At 42.4% G+C, this 18,510-nt stretch overlaps 1 protein-coding gene across 4 annotated transcripts in view; it reads left to right on the top strand.

The window, feature by feature from the left end:
• Nucleotides 1-15,689, top strand: part of LOC308291239 (scavenger receptor cysteine-rich type 1 protein M130-like) — an 87,940-nt gene extending 72,251 nt beyond the window's left edge. For all 4 annotated transcript variants that reach the window (XM_080733210.1, XM_080733212.1, XM_080733211.1 and 1 more), the window contains 2 exons: nucleotides 10,243-10,382; nucleotides 14,145-15,689. In XM_080733210.1, the coding sequence (XP_080589336.1) occupies nucleotides 10,243-10,382; nucleotides 14,145-14,393 (389 nt within the window). In that variant the 3' untranslated portion in view covers nucleotides 14,394-15,689. The remainder of the gene's footprint in view (nucleotides 1-10,242; nucleotides 10,383-14,144) is intronic.
• Nucleotides 15,690-18,510: the final 2,821 nt, after the last annotated feature.

Here is an 18,510-nt window from a genome sequence, read left to right as displayed (position 1 = left end):
TCATATACTCAATTTAAAGCTAGATATATATTTGCTCCATATGTCGAAGGCCACTAAAGCTAGATATGGATGTTTGTCTCTTATGGCGCGGCCCGCCAAAAGCGTCTCACCACAAAGTCTGTCTGCAATTTTTGCAACCATTGCTATCTCGTGGCCTATTTACCTACGGACGTGAGGAGGCGAGCGCCTACTTGACTACGGAAATGAAGAGGCGTAAAAGCGTACGTTGTCGTGTACATTATCGCCGGCGCCCCATCGCCTAGATATTATTGCTGACAATATTCCATATTGTCGCTGGGGCCCCTCGCCTGTCGTTCTGAGATTGTGGTCAGGGCCCCTTCGCTTAGTACCCTTTTTTATTGCTGACAGCCGAGTTTCCACTCAGGCGCCTCAGCCATAAAAACGGTTACATACGTTTAGTTTTCTGTGTCAACAACCCACAAAAGGTCAATCAATACAGTTATGAGTGGAAAATAGGTTGACAAGACCAGAGCACAGCATGTACAGTATGTCTCCTGCATTCAACATCTTTAGTAAACTCAGAGATGACAGTTTGAAAGATAGCTTTTCAGCACTTTATATTTCCTTTTGAAAATAGCCGATCTCCAAGCTCATGCCATTTTTTAGCTGAGTCTTTTTAAAATAGCCGATCTACAAGCTTACGCCATTTTTCAATTCTGTCATTCCTGATGTCTATTCTATTTACATGAACAGTGATAACATAAAGGTCTTGACTACTTCTCATTTGTAAATCATATATAAGAAATCTTAACCTGTCAGTCCATCACTTTCTTTCACTTCACCCATTACTCATTGCAAAAGGTGCAGGCACAATCTTTAAGGATAAATCCTATTTTTTCTTTTGATCGATTTTTTTATATCTTTTATCAATTGTTGCATTCTGTTTTTATTTTATTTAGGCCTTTAGTCACCGTGCACAGCCCTGCATCGTACACCAGGTCGGGCCTTTTATCATGGTTACCGCTCCAAATATACGGTGCAAAGTTGAACACTCTGTTGGCTTATTTACTCGTCTCATTGCCTCTGATGGCTCCTATTGACACAAGGCCTATTAACCTTGTTTACACAAGGTTAGTCTGGTGAGACCTGCAAGGCACCTTCCTATGTTACTGCGAATGTATATCTATGCAACATTTAGAATCACTCGCACAACACTTTAACAGAAGGCCTCTCTCTCCAGGGAATTGTACCCCTGAAAGTGCAAGCTTAAAATAATCATGGGGTGACCTGAATCGCCATTTTTGGGACATAGTCAACAGAGTGTTATCAACTCTGGCGGACCGAGCCCAGATGGTAAATCAATGCAACGCAATGCTGCCACCATCTGGCGAAAGTCAGGTAAGGCTTAGAAGCCTTTTCAGAAGTTAATTTAATGTTCTCCATTTAATGATTTCCTTTATCCTCATCTAATCTTGCGCTAATGCACGCAACTGTTTTTGCCATGTTTTTAAAGCCGTGTAGGCTTTTCAGAAGTTCATTTAATATTTTCCATTTAATGATTTCCTATATCGTCATCTTCCGCTAATGCACGCAACTGTTTTCGCCAGGTTTTGCGGTCTTATTTTAGTTGTTTCTCATAAGCTCGCAACCCTCCTTGCCCATCGGCCCCCACCTTTGCGCACAGATTCACCGGGAAATACCCGGTGCCCCTGAGCCAGGCCCAAGCCTGACCGCATACCAAAAAACATAATCAGTGTTACAGACAAAACATAAACTTAGAAAATAAAATGTACATTAAGAATTGAAAAATAAAACTTGAAAACTTTTTCACTCCATAGTTGATGGCCTATTATTAATGTTATTATTTGGATAAAGTAGAACAACCTTTAAAACCAATCATAATCATTTAAAATTGTATCATGAACTGACACTGTCACAACAGCTCTGCCTCCGCTGCTGTGTGCAGTTGTATTTGTCATACGATGGTGTTGCATATTGAAAATATCAGAGCTACAAGCTCACAACATGTTGGAACGTGCAGCTTTGTGAGCTTGCATGTCTGCTATGCTCGATAGGCACCGTCATACGGCGAAGCACATATCCAGCTTTTCACAGCTGAAAGGGGAACTCCACTAGTGCTGTCTGTCTGTCTGTCTTGGTTCGCTCTTCACTGTTTAGTGTTTAGGCTACTGTTATGATGATAAGATAAGCCTGAGGTAATCTAAACCAAACCGGACCCAGTTGACGATAATAAATTAAACAGGGATCCGAACTCCTAATAGTCGTGGAATCACGTGGATATTATACAATCAAGCACCTTATGCCTGATATGTATCTATCTACCATAGACATTTACACTGATATGTATCTATCTACCTTCGCATAACTGCTATACTACACCCCATATTTCCAAGCTGGGGATGAAGGAGATCTGGCAGCAGTATGGCACTGGTGAGAATCGGCACATGCTTCCACTGCATCAAACAGTCTCTCATCTTGGAGCACCAATAGCTAAGACCATCTGACCGAGTACAATATCTAACAAACTTTGGAGAGGCAAAGACCTTGACAGAACAAGACACAACATTGGTAGCAGAGAAGTACACCTGCTGAGACCAACAAGGCACCTTTCCTGTGCATTTCTTGCCACCTGCTTGCAACAGCCAAGGAACCTGAGGAAAGACTAGAACCAATGGAACATACAGGGCATGTTCTGTTGTCCGTGCATTAAAAATGAGGACAAGTGTGGCTCTTGGTTTCACTTTTTCTGTGGCGCTCCTAGCAGCTTTGTGCTGTATGCAGACTATGGACTGCCCATACTATGGAGTGGAGGGAGCAAGGGGGGTCATTAGCAGTCCTTTTGTTATTCATTCTATTTCAATGTATGACATTTTTATCCGGACAAGTGACTTTTGTGCCCGGACAAGGGAAATATACTTGTCCAAAGGACAAGTGCCTCAAAAAGGCAATGTCAAGCTCTGATGGATGGAAGGAGCACTTTGACTTAAGTACACTCCTTCCATGTCTGAAGCGTAACACTCAACGATTTGGCTGCCTTGCTGATGGAGTTCTGTGCATCATATTTTGCCATGGAACAATGACAAATCCATCCTGTAAAAACACATCATATTAACTTACAATCACATTATGGTGCACTTTGAGGGAATTTTTTATTTTATTTTGTGTGTGATTGTGTTGTGTGATTTTATTTGTCACTTGTATTCGTAAATGGTCTTATTTGCTCATTTAAACACCCATTTACCCCCCCCCCCCTTAAAGTTAAATGGGGATGTTTACTTGTTGTATTTCTCACTAGTATGTATTTTGTTATAAGCAAAACAAACTTATGAAAAAATACTATAAAAGTAATGAACAAAATCGTTTTTGAAAAATGGCATTGACATTGATATTTCAAAGACAAGATGATCCTTAATGGTCAAAACAATGTCAGAAATGAATTATACATGTCAGCATTAGTTGATTTAGACCTATTGCACCTGTTTTTACTCCTAACAATGGCCAAGTTATGGCCACGGTCTTTGGAATAGCAAAATGACCTTGACCATGACCTTTTCGAGGTCCAAATCACCCATAATGGTCAAAGCAATATCAGAAATGAATTCCCCACACCCCAATTAGTCCAAATAGAGGTATTATATGTGCATATACACCCAGAAACAGAAAAGTTGGATTTTCATCATAGCCGATGGCAGCCATATTTGATTTGGCCATTGCGCCATTCGTGGCACTATGGCGAACGAGCACCTCGGTGATTTTTCATGTCTAGGGACCCACTGACTCAGTTCAGGTGAGAAACTCCCCTAACACCAAATTGCGAGCAGGACTCTAAGCCAGGTACTGGATTAGGTATGTATCTACAGTATCTACCATAGACAGTTAGAGCCACAGTGAATTTGGAAACCGGGGGGGTTTCCCACATAGCAAAATAGGTCTGGGCCAGTTATGGCCCACATAAACCACTTACAGTTGGCCCACATACCGCAAGGAATGACGGCCCAGAGATGGCCCCATCATGGCCGGAGCTGGCCAACTCATGGGCCGGCTCCGGGCCAGCTGTGGACGCACCATTCTGACCCAGGCCCGACCCAGAAGTGGCCCAGTTCCGGAAAAATAGATCTGGCCCAGTTCTGGCTCAGAGGTGGCCCAGTTCCAGAAGAAATGTTCTGGGCCAGTTATGGCCCACATAATCTACTTGAAGTCGGCTCACATACCGCAAGGAATGACGGCCCAGAGATGGCCCCATCATGGCTTGCCGGAGCTGGCCGGCTCCGGGTCAGTTGTGGATGCACCATTTGACCCAGGCCCGGCCCAGCAGTGGCCCAGTTCCGGCAAAACTGGTCTGGACCAGTTATGGCCCACATAATCTACTTACAGTCGGCTCACATACCACAAGGAATGACGGCCCAGAAATGGCCCCAGTATGACTTGCCAGAGCTGTGGACACTGTTCTGACCCAGTTCTGGGCCAGCTCTGGCAAGCCAGATATGGGCTTTATACCTTAATTATGCCATATCCAGCCACACCATTGCACCTCCGAAATAGTTTGGATAATCTAATACCATTGATGAACCACCTGAATACACATCATAACTCCACACACTTTTGTTAAGGTAGTAATTAATAAAAGGCAGAAACAGTTATTTAGCAAAAGTACAAAAGGTTTATTTACAAATCTCACTTACATGATCAATAAAACTGAATATATTTGCAGTGACATTTCGATAAAAATAGAACAGAGTTGATGGGCTACGCAATACCAGTGCTGGGAGTATAGTATAGCGGCACTCCATTAAAAACATAAATTGCAAAAATAAATAAATTAACACAGCAAATTTTAAAACAGCACATTATAAAAACACAGCAAATTACAAAAAACAAACCAATTACCAACCAAAGAGGGGGAAAAGGCACCCCAATAAATACAAACAGCAAAAAAATAAAATAAACAAAAAGCACAAAAGAGGGTTTGATAGACGCAGACGGCCACCAGAGAAAGAGTCAGTTTGTCTACTGGGATGGTGCATTCTGTTGTATGTGCTTAGACATTCAGCTCTGTTGCAGCAAGCCAATCCAGTGTGTCATTTCTATAGGTCAATTAACTCATTTAATGCCACCCTTTCACCACTAGAGGGGGCCAAGTGTGCCACAGACAATCCCATAGAGATATGCTGGTATATGCAGAAACCCTGCAGCCATGACTTGCCTAAACACTTTCCTTTGTGCATGTACAGGAAGAGGATGAAGTTAGCTTGAAGTTAGCTATTGGCTACCAAGCATTTTAAAAGCCTTATTTTCGTCAACTTAGCCATGATTAAACCTTGCACACCTCATGCATGGGAAAAAAACAGAGAAGAATGAGCTCTAAAAAATCCAATGCAATCCTGGATTGCATTGTTGTGGGTTTGTGCAGTTTGTTCACAGCTTTCAAACAAAAAAATCCGATTGGAAATCCGTTCAGGCATTCTTGAGATAATAGCCATTATGTTTTACACTGTTGTGAGCTTGGAGGTCTGCTACCTGAGTTGTATGGGGGTTGTATGGGGGTTAAACATGCAAAATCGCGATTGAAATCATGTTCACTAGTTTTGATGGGGTCCAAAAAAAAAATTTCAAATTTTTTTTTTCAAAAATCTTTTTTTTTTTTTTTTTTTTTTTTTTTTTTGAATCACGTGTATACACGTGATTGGCACAGAATGAGTTAAGCAAAGATCACCATTCGGTGGCCCATATATAGGGCAGCTGGTCATCACATGCTCCACAGTCTGAGATGGATCCTCACATTCGCATTGGGCACTGTCTTTGAGACCCACCTGTGCATTGCTGCACTGAAACGTCAATTGAGGTTGTCCACTCCTTACGGGGGAGGTGCTGGCCAGGAAGATCAGTGGGATCCTGGATGGTTCTGCTGCCTTCCACTGGTCTGTCCATCTTGCCTTCGCCCAGGAAGATGGTGGTGCCGGCTGGTGTTGTAGGGAACAGTTCCTGGGCCTGTGTGGCAAAGGGGCGCTGGGACTTGAGACGCCACTTCCAGCGACCACAGTGCTAGCGCTTCTCCAGATCATCCAGTTGAGGAAGCTGTCTGACCTCTAACTCCACGTCTTTCTGCATCCATGTGGGGCAGCATTGTTCTTTAGTCGCCCTGAAATAAATGACAAGAAGCAAACTGTTATGATGATAGCATTATGAAACCTGAGTGACATACATCAGTTAAAATATTTTGAAGATTTATTGTGTCCTGTGTCCATAGCTATACATATATGCTGTGTTTGGCCTTCTACTGTTATCCATTAAATGTTCTACTATATTACAACATTTAAAGTAAGAAAGATTGGAAAAGTTACACTGAGCAATTCAAATTTACCTATACAACATCATAAAGGTGCAGGTCCTCGTACTCAATGAACCCTGATGTCCAAAAAGGTTGTCTGGTAGTCATCCAGTGAAGCGATATCTCCAACATGGCAATTCCTGAATTTATGGTAAAAGTCAAAGAAAAGAAAAGCCACAAGATATAAATGTAAAGTAGGCATTCTATCTTTAAACACACTTACACTGGCTCCACCTCCCCCCTCTCATTAACAAATAGAAAATGTGGTGGTCTTTGTTCTCTGAGCTTTAAGTTACAGCACTCAGGTTTCAACTACTGTTGGCAAACTTGTTTTGAATGTTGAGATGTAGAATAAACATTTAACTGCAAACAGTGGTATCTTAATCAAATCTGTCCCTTCCACTAGTTAGCCAAGCTCAATATCCCAACAAAATCACACATATTACTTATGTTGAGCAATGAGCACACATTATTTGTACTTAGTCTGCTCTTTTTCCCCTCTACACAAAACAATCCTCTTTGCCGAAAATAGCCGATCTACAAGCTCACAATGCCTTGCAGCACGAGGCGTTGTGAGCTTGTAGATCTGCTATTTGGCTAAAGTTCTTGGAATATGGATGCTAGGGTTCAGATGGTTTATATAAAACAAATGAGAAAAAAAATTCTATCACACAAAGACTTGGAGTAACTCTGACCCTATAGGGGTCCCGGACCCCCTGTTGAAGACCCCTGATCTAAAACATGGAATATATAACAGTCTTGGCCTGCCTAAATCCATGGTTTGAAATAATTAGTTAATATGTGATATCAGAAAATACAATAGGCTCTAGATTATAGGTAACAAACATGTACAGTATAATGTCCTCAGTTAAGTTCACAGAAACAACAAACCAAAAGTTAAAATTGCTCCTAGGCTAGTTTGAGAAGATTTTAGAATATAGAGTAGATAAAGAGGCCACTTACCATATTGAATTTAAGTTCCATCCGTGTGGTAAAGTAAATAGCAAGAGCCACAATAGTAGATGTGTCTACTCTAACTCCCTGCTCCAAATGAAACAGTTGAATACCAGTTTAGAATTCAAAAAATGGTGGGAAGCACAGTGATTGGTTAGACAGGACAGTAGGGGCTGCCTGTATTCACATGGTAATGACATTCTAACACCTCATTGGTCTACTCTGAGAGTAGACCAATGAGGTGTTAGAATGTCATTACCATGCTCTCTCTCTCTCTGTGTGTGTGTGTGTGTGTGTGTGTGTGTGTGTGTGTGTGTGTTTGTGTGTGTGTGTGTGTGTGTGTGTGTGTGTGTGTGTGTGTGTGTGTGTGTGTGTGTGTGTGTGTGTTACACGCCCCAGGGGTGTGGCTAGATACAGATAAGATTTGTAAAACTGCTCTGCAGCGTTCACCTGAATAAACAGGACAAAGGGAGACAGAGACAGTTTCAATATTACTTATGTTGAGCAATAGTTCGTTTCTCCTTCCTTGTTCATCTCATTTATTCACAATTATAATGAAATCACTTTACCTTTCTTCCTTTGTTTTTTTAAAGAGCATCAGTCAATCACTGTATTCACAATTCTCACATGTTCACAAAATTACAGTAAACCCATTCTTCTCATTTCTTTCACAGTCATCAAAATCACAATAAACATTTCTTCATATTCATCATATTCCCATATGTTGTTTGTTTTATCAGTGTTCATGAACTGTATTTAATCTGTGGCTTTTTACCAGTAATGTTTTTATGTATTCTTTTTAACTTTTTAATCATATACCAACATGAACTTATTTATACATGACCATCAAATGGCATTAATCATGAAATATGGAACCAAAACGTAAATACTGTATTGGCATGACTACAATGCATATAGTGCAAAGATATTGCAAGGCATCAAGGCATTAATATGGAGAGAACTAAATGACTAAAAACGAAAATAAACATTTCCAACTGCAAAGGCTACAGGAGCTTTTAAACACTATAAAAGGAGCTTTTACACACTGCAGGGAGCACAAAATACTGTAGGTGAAACAAAAACAACCACGTTGTGAGCAGCAGTAATGGCTGCCATGAATCTGCTGTTTACATCCAGATTCACTTCACACACTAGTCTTAAACAAAATCACAACATTTCTGGTCAAAACTAGTACAATCACAAAACAAGCAGTGCTTTTACACTACACAGAGCTGAAAGAGAACAGTTTTCATGTTCAAAAACGTGATTTACCTGAATAAACAGGACAAAGGGAGCCATGGAAAACCATGCAAGGCACCAATCTGCTCACCAGGAGTAACAGGGGTTCAGAGTCTCAATTACTGTTCAACACTAACTCTGGGGGAGCCTGAGTTTGAACTCTCCGGGAATCCTCTGAGTTCTAATGCCGGTTTCTCTACCCCTAAGCCACTGCCGCCTTGTAAAAGTACAAATAGTATCAAACATACTTGACCCAGGCCAGAACAGACCATTTAATAGCTTCCAAAATAGCCAATCTACAATCTTGTGGTGATATAGTGATGTAATGGTGTGTAGACAGGCCTGTATTTAGGGTTGATTAGGCCCCCCTACCAAAACATGATTAACTAAAACTACCCAAACTAGGAATTATGACACATACATATTATTAGCATAATTTAAATCACATGAGGAAAAAGCAAGGCCGTACACTGAGAATGACAGGAAAAACGAATAATATAGGGCATTAATGACTTTTTGCAAGTCAACTTGTCTTTTGATTAACCAAAATATATGTGGGTCAGTTAATATATGGATAATATGGGCCAAATAAACCCAAAGCATATGTGGACCAGTTAAACATAAGGCTAATATGGGCCAAATTAACCAAAAACATATATGGGCCAGTTAATATAAAGCTAATCTGGGCCAAATAAACCCAAAACACACATGGGCCAGTTAACTATATGGCTAATCTGGGCCAAATAAACCAAAACACACACATGGGCCAGTTAACTATATGAATAATCTGGGCCAAATGAACCAAAACACACATGGGCCAGTTAACTATATGGCTAATCTGGGCCAAATGAACCAAAACAAACATGGGCCAGTTAACTATATGGCTAATCTGGGCCAAATGAACCAAAACACATATGGGCCAGTTAACTATATGGCGAATCTGGGCCAAATAAACCAATCCACAATCGGCCCACATGTGGCGTGCCATAACATAAACAGTGCCGTCATTGCCAGACCTGGCCCACATCTGGTTCACATACCACTTGCCGAAGCCAGAGGTAGGCCAGACATGCCGGATTGCAGCCACGTTTGGCCCAGACCCCTCTGCTATGTGGGTTTAATCTCACTAGAGTTTCACTGTAGAGTAAAGAGGTTTAAGACCACCTAGCAGACTATGGAGTCAGACCAGTCTCAACATAAGGTTGGGCCTCTGTGTCTCTGTGTTACGGTTTAATGAGGTTTCATCAAATCTTGACGGTTCGTCAGCAAAACCGTGTCACATGACATGTGTGTTGTGCACACGGTCATGTGTTTATTGTTTACGGAAGCAGTAGAGAGACAATTTCAGGCTCAATAAGTGCATACTTTAGATTTCTTTAGCAGACGGAAATGGAGAGCCAGCTGACGCACACAAACCGAACTGCAGGCTCTGCTTAAACAGAGTGTCGGCTATTAGCGATGGCAATATGTAAAAAAATCAGTCAAATCATGTAACGCAGAGGTTCCCAACCACAGGGCCTCGAGAAGGCGACCGGGAATTCCAATAATATGCATTGTACAAATATTAATTCTATCCAAAAATATTGACCTTTCAGAAAAAAAGAAGAAAAAAACAGCGAGAGAGAAAATATCACAAGTCACTGTTTCACTGTTAAGTTCTCTCTCTCTCTCTCTCTCTCTCTCTCTCTCTCTCTCTCTCTCTCTCTCTCTCTCTCTCTCTCTGTGTTGTTGAAACTCAGGGAGTGACAAGCTGTCCAACAGGCTGTTGAGAGGCAGAGCTCCGCTGATCTCTAGGGAGAGGTGTGATGCTGCCTACTCACTGCTGGACCAGACCATGATCTGTGCAGGATTCATGGCGGGAGGAGTTGATGCCTGCAGAGTGAGTGTGTGTGCGTGCGCGTGTGTGTGTGTGTGTGTGTGTGTGTGTGTGTGTGTGTGTGTGTGTGTGTGTGTGTGTGTGTGTGTGTGTGTGTGTGTGTGTGTGTGTGTGTGTGTGTGTGTGTGTGCGCGTGTGCTGTGTGTGTGCGTGTGGGATAACATACCCTTCTTCAGTTGGACGGCTTCCCTGACCACCTCTGTCCACCAGGGTGTTCGAGGGTTACCGCCCCTTGAGGCACCTAAGACCTTCTGACCACAGCTCACAGCTGCAGCTGCAGCAACAGAGGCTTTGAACATTGTCCATTCCTGTTCAATGTCCCCAACCTCCACAGGGATGCTAGAGAAGTCCCGCCGGAGGTGAGATTAAAATTCCTTCTGGACAGAGCAGGTCTCCTCCAGACGTTCCCAGTTCACCCGCACTACCCGCTTGGGTTTGCCGGGTCTGTCCAGAGGTTTTCCCCTGCCATCTGAACCAACTCACCACCAGATGGTGATCAGTTGACAGTTCAGCCCCTCTCTTCACCCGAGTGTCCAGAACAGGCGCGTGCAGACATAGACATCAAAGGGTGCTTGAGCACCTGCCCTTTTGGCCTTCAGAGAAAAAGTGCCCTTTTGCTACTTTTGCTATGGTGAAGAAAATAAACACAAAAGCCCCCTCTCCAATCTCTGTGCCCTAATAGAAGGCAACATGCAAGAGAATTGCCTCTTTCTTACTCACCTGTACTACCGGTATACTGGAATGCAACATTTTATGTTGAAATAATTAGTAGAGAAAGGTATCTGCAATAAAGCAGACAGCCCGCAACACTCCACGTTAGATGAAGGCTTTTTCGTTTCGGCCCTTCGGCCTTCCTCAGCGTTGCGTTGATGCAACGCTGAGGAAGGCCGAAGGGCCGAAACGCGTCCGTATACTGTCCATGCATTGAGGTAAATAAAATCATGTAAAAAGGATATTCCTTGAGTGCTGGCGACTACTTCTTTCTCATTATGTTGAAATAATTGCCCGTGCACCTGCAGTGCCGTGCAGTGCACGCACACAGAATGATCTACAAGCTCGCAACGCGGCGCGAAGCGACGCCTTGTGAGCCTGTAGATTGGCTATTTTCGGTGGCTAGACATCAATACAGCCTGCCGCCCGCGCACCTGCAGGCTGTAGAAGAAAGAAGATCTTGCTTAATTATAGCTGACCTAAGTGGTGAGCTTGTAGATCGACTATTTCTGGTGCGCGATACCAAGCGCAGCGAAGTATATGCACAATGGAAACCTTGCCGACCCTTACAAGTCCATTTGGGGCTCGTCTCCTGTGTTTTTTGCAGTGTGACCACTGCCCCCTCTAGTGGCGTAAAAAAGAACTACACTTAAAAAAAATATATATATACATTATATATATATATATATTAGGGGTGCAACATATTGAACCGAATATCGAAAATCGAATCGAACCGAGAAATATCGAACCGAATGACCCTGTACCGAACAATACAATACAACTCCACATCCAGATTCCCCTGGAACCCCCTCAAGGACCCCTAGGGGTCCGCAGAGCCCACTTAGAGAATCACTACCCTAGAGTTTGGGTACCGTATTGTTAAAGTTAAAACAAAAAAATACAGTTATAAAAAATACATTTATAAATCAAGGACATTTCTGTTTATTTTTTGTATCGAAAAAGTTATCAAACCGTGACACCAAAATATCGAATCGAACCGAACTGTGAATTTTGTGTATCGTTGCACCCCTAATATATATATATATGTTTAATAGACGATAATATCGAATACCGCGATATTATTTTTCATATCAAACCGATATTAAAAAATCAAACCTCGGTTCGAAGTGGAGCGGTGAATCTGTGTGTGTGTGTGTGTGTGTGTGTGTGTGTGTGTGTGTGTGTGTGTGTGTGTGTGTGTGTGTGTGTGTTGTGCCTGCACAACAGCGCCCCTCCTTTAACTTGTGTGGCCACTCAAGGTATTGCCAGGCTACAGACATACCCAGCCAGCCAGCCACATAGCCAGCCAGCCAGCCAGCCAGCCAGCCAGCCACGGACATACCTGTCTATTGGGAGCGCTTTCACCGCTCCAAAAAAGCCATATCGCCCAGGCCTAACTATTCCACATCAGCACTGAAACGCTTGCATTGTAGCCTTCAGGTGCTTGCCCACAAAATGTATGTGCACCCCTGAGTATAATCCTGTATTCCTAGTGTTATTTTAAAATGCAATATTCGTCTAAATATGGCTATTTATGTGCCAAAAGATTTCGCTGGCGCCCTCTGGGCGTCGGCAAAAGGTGCCCCACTCAGACTTGAGCACCTGCCCCTCCAATTCTCTCTGCACGCCACTGGTCCAGAACATACGGCCTCAGATCAACTGATATACAGTAAACTACAAAATCCATTTGGCCTAGGGTGCTCTGGTACCAAGTACACTTATGAGCATCCTAATGCTTGAACATGGTGTTTGTTATGGTCATTCCATTACTGGCAGAGAGGTCCAACAACAATGAACCACTCTGGCTCCGATCAGGGAGACCTTTCCTCCCAATCCAGCGTGTCCACACACCGGTGGGCCTGCGCACCTCGCCTCTGGGGCCCACTGCTTCTCCGAGATCCCCTTCAGTTTAGCCTGGGACCGCAAAGTCTTTTTTATCCTATTACGAAAAAGAAAACATTGCATGGATGCACCTGGGACACATCCTCACTTGGGTGATCCAGCCGGGGTTGATCAAGTCCTGACTTACGTCCGAGTAGCTCCCCACGATCAGTCCCATTAGGGAAAGACAGGACCATTCACTCCACAACTCCGGAACTACTCTGCCGAGACTGGGAGAGGAAATCTGGTGCATGGAAGGACCAGGCTCTGTGGATTGACTCCTCCTACGTCTCACCAGGTCCAGGCAGGGACGTGCTGGGCCCCTGATTCAGCCCGGGAAAAAGAGTTGGAGAGGCCCTCATTGCGTGCTATAGCGCTGCTGCTACTCAAAGATTTGCCATTTCAGATCATGACAAGTGACAAGCCAGTGGGCCAATTACATGAGTTATATTTCGTTGTTGTCGGGTGGAAACCTTGTATATGTCCAAAACCGTTTGTTTTGTATTTATCATTTTAAAAATGATTTAAACTAGTGAAAACAGCCGATCTACAGGCACGCAACGCCTCGCACCGCGAGGCATTGTGTGCTTGTAGATCTGCTGTTTTCACAACTTTTGTGCGACGGCCTGTATGATGAAGCAGGGCTTTGTTTTGCGAAAAAAATTACAAAATGGAACGAAGGCCGACATTTTATTTTTATTTTTCTCCTAATGGCCGGCCTGGACCGGCCGGGAATGAGCCGGCCGTTCGGGAGTTGTCCCGCTTTTCCCAATGGCCAGCACGTCCCTGGGTCCAGGTACCTGTGCGTTGCACCAGATTCCAGACCCAAACATTTCACTCAGGAGTGGTGGATTCTTGAGCCGCAATGGTACTGCAGGCTCCACCTCGCCCAGCGGTGGTGCTGCAGGCTCCGCTTGCGGCTTGAATGGCCCGCCCCTCCTAAAGGCCTAACCGTGGGTTTGTTGGGCTTCTTCCTCACGGAAGACACAGGCTGGGGGCGCTAACCTGCTCCCGGGTGCCGTCTACATTACGGCTGTCACCCGTCTCTCCGGTGGTCACCAGACTTGATCAGTCCTATTAGGGAAAGACAGGATCATTCACTCCACCGCCCCGGAACTACTCTTGTTATATTTAAGTCTTTGTAATGACTGTATTACTTGTCTGTCTCTTCAGGGTGATTCAGGCGGTCCTCTGATGTGTGAACAGGATGGAGTTCACTACCTGGCTGGTTTGGTGAGCTTCGGGCCTCCCTGTACTAACAGCGACAGCCCTGGTGTCTACGCTGATGTCCACAGATACCTGGCCTGGATTGATGAAGATCACCGTGATTATGATTACGACTATGATGAGTCAAAAACACCCATGTATGATGATGCTGTTTATGATTACACTCATGATCAGAACCAGACCTCCACTGAGTGATCAGTGATAACCAAGCATGTTGTGGGACAGGTTCAAGTTCACCTTCATGCAGAAATGACATAATAACTTGACGTTAGTCAATAACAGTGTTAATTTTGACAACAAATTCTCATTTAGTCTTAGTCTTAGTCTTTTGATCAACACACCATTTAGTTTTAGTCCTGCTGTTAAAGGGATGTTTAGGGATACTTTGGATCATTTTAGGCTTTTGGGAAATCCCCGGACAGTTTTTAAAGGTATATTCAGTGATTTTATTTCATTCGAATAAAAATATATTTTGTACATTTTCCATTGCTGACCATATAAGGACTTTCACCATGGCCTGTGTTGTGAGCATAGCTATATTCGGTTTTCAGAGGTGGCCAGCCAGTCCTCGACCAATCAGGGTAGAGTATGGCCGTAGTTATGTCATGATGTTTAGTAGGCCTACCGATATTCAGGGATTGGGTCTGATTAAATGATCAAAATGAGAACATTATAATGGTGAAGAAAATCTATAAAAAAAACTTAACATTTCCACGCTGTAAGACAAGATGACCCCCGGCCACTTTCATTATCACTGAATACACCTTTAACTCATTGACTGCTTTCTTTAAACTTCGACTTTGAGGGATCCCTGCCCCAAAAATATTCTCACCTCTTAACGTTGTTGATGGTGCCCGGATCGTGCACGATGTGCGTGCATGCTGTGGTAAGGACTAGATGACAAAAGATGCATGCTGATACGTCAAAGTGTTCCAAAGCTATAAGCTAACTAGCTAACGCTTAAAATGTTCTTACTTTTTAATGTTGTCGCAGCTTGTCCATCGTGCACGATGGTGCACGGATCGTGCATGTTTCGCGTGCGCACCGCGTTACGGACTTGATGAAAAAATACAAAATGAAATATCTAAGTACTGAATTGATCAACTTAAAAACTGTCTGTGGTGCTCACAAAAGCCAGTGTAGACGATAAAGAGATGATTTTTTCCTAAGTGAAAAATCCCTTTACAGAGTTTGTGACAAAAGGCCTTCCACTGCAGTATTGATATTGCATTATTACCGTATTCTTTATGTTTTAAATGGTGTGTTTATACATTGCGTTAGCACATGTAATAAGTAGTAAGTAAATCATTAAGTAAGCTTTTCTGAGCCATGTGACCCGCAGGGCATGGGAGACCATCTCCTGTTTCTGTAGCGTGAGGCGTACAAGTGCACCCCCTGCTGGACATGGAGATATTACGCTGATATTAACACGAGGAGAGTTTTTGCTGCTCGTGGGAGAGTTGTTGGGTGAATGGTGTTGTATCAGTCTTGACCTGCTGTTAATTAGAAAAAAAAAACAATAAAAAAACAATAAAATTTACTTGATTGAGTAATTGCATTATTTCCTTAACAGATAAACGGATAAACACATACATAAAAAGGACACACAACACATGATCAGTGGTGGACAGTAGATTTACTAGAACTGGAGGATTGATTTTGGGGTTTGTATTGCAAATCACAACTTGATGACATCACACATTATACTTTACAATACAAACCTTAAAATCAATCCTCCAGTTCACAGAAGAGGGGAAACTTTTTTTTTTATTTCCACACAACTCCTCTAAGGTATATTAATGACATAGTTCAATATTGAAAATGGGTGGTCTTCCCCTTTAAGTAAAGATTTTGAGTATTACATTATTTTTTGATCACTCTTTTTTTAGTACTTTTCCCATGCAAAAATATTTTAATTTTGCTGAAGTACATTTCTGGGAAGGCTGAAACATACTGAGTACCTTTAAGTTGGCAGTTTTGACAAGAGGTTATGGAAGCAGAATGGAACATGGCTACTACGCGGCACTTGCCTGGTTAATAAACCAGACTGTGGTGGTGTTGTAGTACGGTCTGGCACCAATCCATTGAGATTCTATTTCCTCAAACAGCTTCAAGGGTTGGCCAATCAGGGTTGTATGCTTGGGGCACGTAGTTTCTGTAGGCTTGGGGCACGTGGTTTGGGGCAAACCCCAGAAATGAAAACTCTTCCTGAAATCCCAGACCCTCTTCCCAAAACAAAGTGTGTGATAGAGGCTGGCAACACTAGGCAAACACGGCACTCAACCCCCTTGTTCTCGGGTCTGGTGTCCCTCCCATAGAGTCTCATTACAAGAAATTATTTTCAAATTTACCTTTAGGTTGGCAGTTTTGACAAGAGGTTATGGAAGCAGAATGGAACATGGCTTCTACACGGCACTTGCCTGGTTAATAAACCAGACCGAGCACAACAACACCCCCTGGCGGTAGTGGTGTTGTAGTACGGTCTGGCACCGATCCATTGAGATTCTATTTCCTCAAACAGCTTCAAGGGTTGGCCAATCAGGGTTGTATGCTTGGGGCACGTGGTTTCTGTGGTGCCTCAAGGACCCTCTGGGGTTATGGGATAGAAGAAGAAGAAGATTAATGGACACGGCTCCTACTGATCTTGCCTAAAAGTCACGCAAAGTGGTACATATGGGGTTATATTTAGGACAAAACAAATTCGTATTCGTACTTTGCCTTTTTTTTTTACTCGTAAACATTTTTACCAAAAAAACTATACGTAAACAAATTAATTGGAAAAAAATATCCGTAAAAAAAAAAAAAGTATGAATGTTTTTGGGGAAGCTGCAGTGATTATAATGCCAAAACAAAAAAACAAGACAAAATACGAATATTTTCTTACTGATTTACGAGTTGTTTTGTTGGTTACTTCATCACGAATGCTTTCATCATCTCACGCACACGAATCTGTATCACGCACATGCATGCATGGAATGAGGGAAACGGCCAATAATCACGTGATCGGCAGAGAGCCAATGGGGGTGCGGCCTTTCCACTAGCCAATCATAATTCTCCATTGTTGGCAGCGGTTGCCATGTCTGGTAAAAGTGAGTAATCTGTTGTTTATGTTCCTAACATAATATGCCCTATATAAAACCTATATCCACAAGATATTTGTTTTTAAACTATTGACTAAATTGACTAATCAATCATTTTTATACATTAAATAAAATAGAAATGCATATATTATTAATACACACGATAAAAGCACTGATAAAGGTCACTTACAGATGCTGCAAATCAAAACTAGACAATTAACCTTACCTCCGGCCCTGACCTTTTTACTGTAAATACAATATTTATTGTTTCTTATTTTTTTCTTATGATTGATGATACAATGTGCACAATAGCCTAATGTTTTTTTTATTATTCTGTCATTTAATGTTGTAGGAATTGATAGATAGGCTACCCCAGTGTAAAAAAACACCCCAAAATCTTTTTTATTTCTCTTTTTAGTTGACCTTGTATCACTGAACTGTAGCTGTCTTGTACTTTTCTTTTTAATACTTTTAGTATAGATCTTGATTGCCCAATAGTTAGAGGGGGGAGGGGCGGGCGCGGATGTGCGGTCTCTGTACTTCCGGTTCATCCACAGACTGCGTCGTGCTGTTAATTTTCTCCGTTAGATAAAAATGCTTTCTTTTCACCTTTTTCTACTTTTATCACTTCTCAAAATACGTTTTATTTGGATGCTTCATCTTTTTACCGTTCATTTTTTTTGTTAGTGTTGTCATCGGTTTTTATTTATAAAGGGAAACAAGAGGCCTATGTATGCTAGTCTTCACACAGCAGAGCAGACAGAGAGAGGTAAGATAAACGCTATTATTATCATAGAATACAGCAATCTATCTAATAAAACGTTTGTTAATTGTGCTTAGCAGTAGTGTATTTTAGTGTTTGGGCCGGGGTCTTGTATGTAAAGAAAGTTTAATATTAACGCTAGCCTCATTAGCATCTTAGCTCCGTCTATAATAGGCTGTCAAAACTGGGGGTCCTTGAAATTAAAATGGTTGGGAATCACTGCTAGAGCCGTAAAAATGTTCTCTTATGGGGTCACTGGCCTAAATGGGGGTCAGTGGGAATGTGGGATAATACAAGTCAATTCTTATGTTCACGATTGTGCTTGGCGTCGTGTGAATTGTTATTATTCAAGGAAAGTATTGTTCTCTGATGTTTGTGTTGTCTGTTTGTTCTCTGAACAAGCAGCGTCGTACACTGATTTTGCTTCAAACATGGTTCGCCTCCGTCAACCCACCGCAACTGGCGTTAT

The sequence above is a fragment of the Nannobrachium achirus genome, assembly GCF_963921795.1.
Source record: "Nannobrachium achirus genome assembly, chromosome: 9".
Classification (NCBI taxonomy): Eukaryota; Metazoa; Chordata; class Actinopteri; order Myctophiformes; family Myctophidae; genus Nannobrachium; species Nannobrachium achirus.
This window is presented reverse-complemented; position numbering and strand designations above follow the sequence as displayed.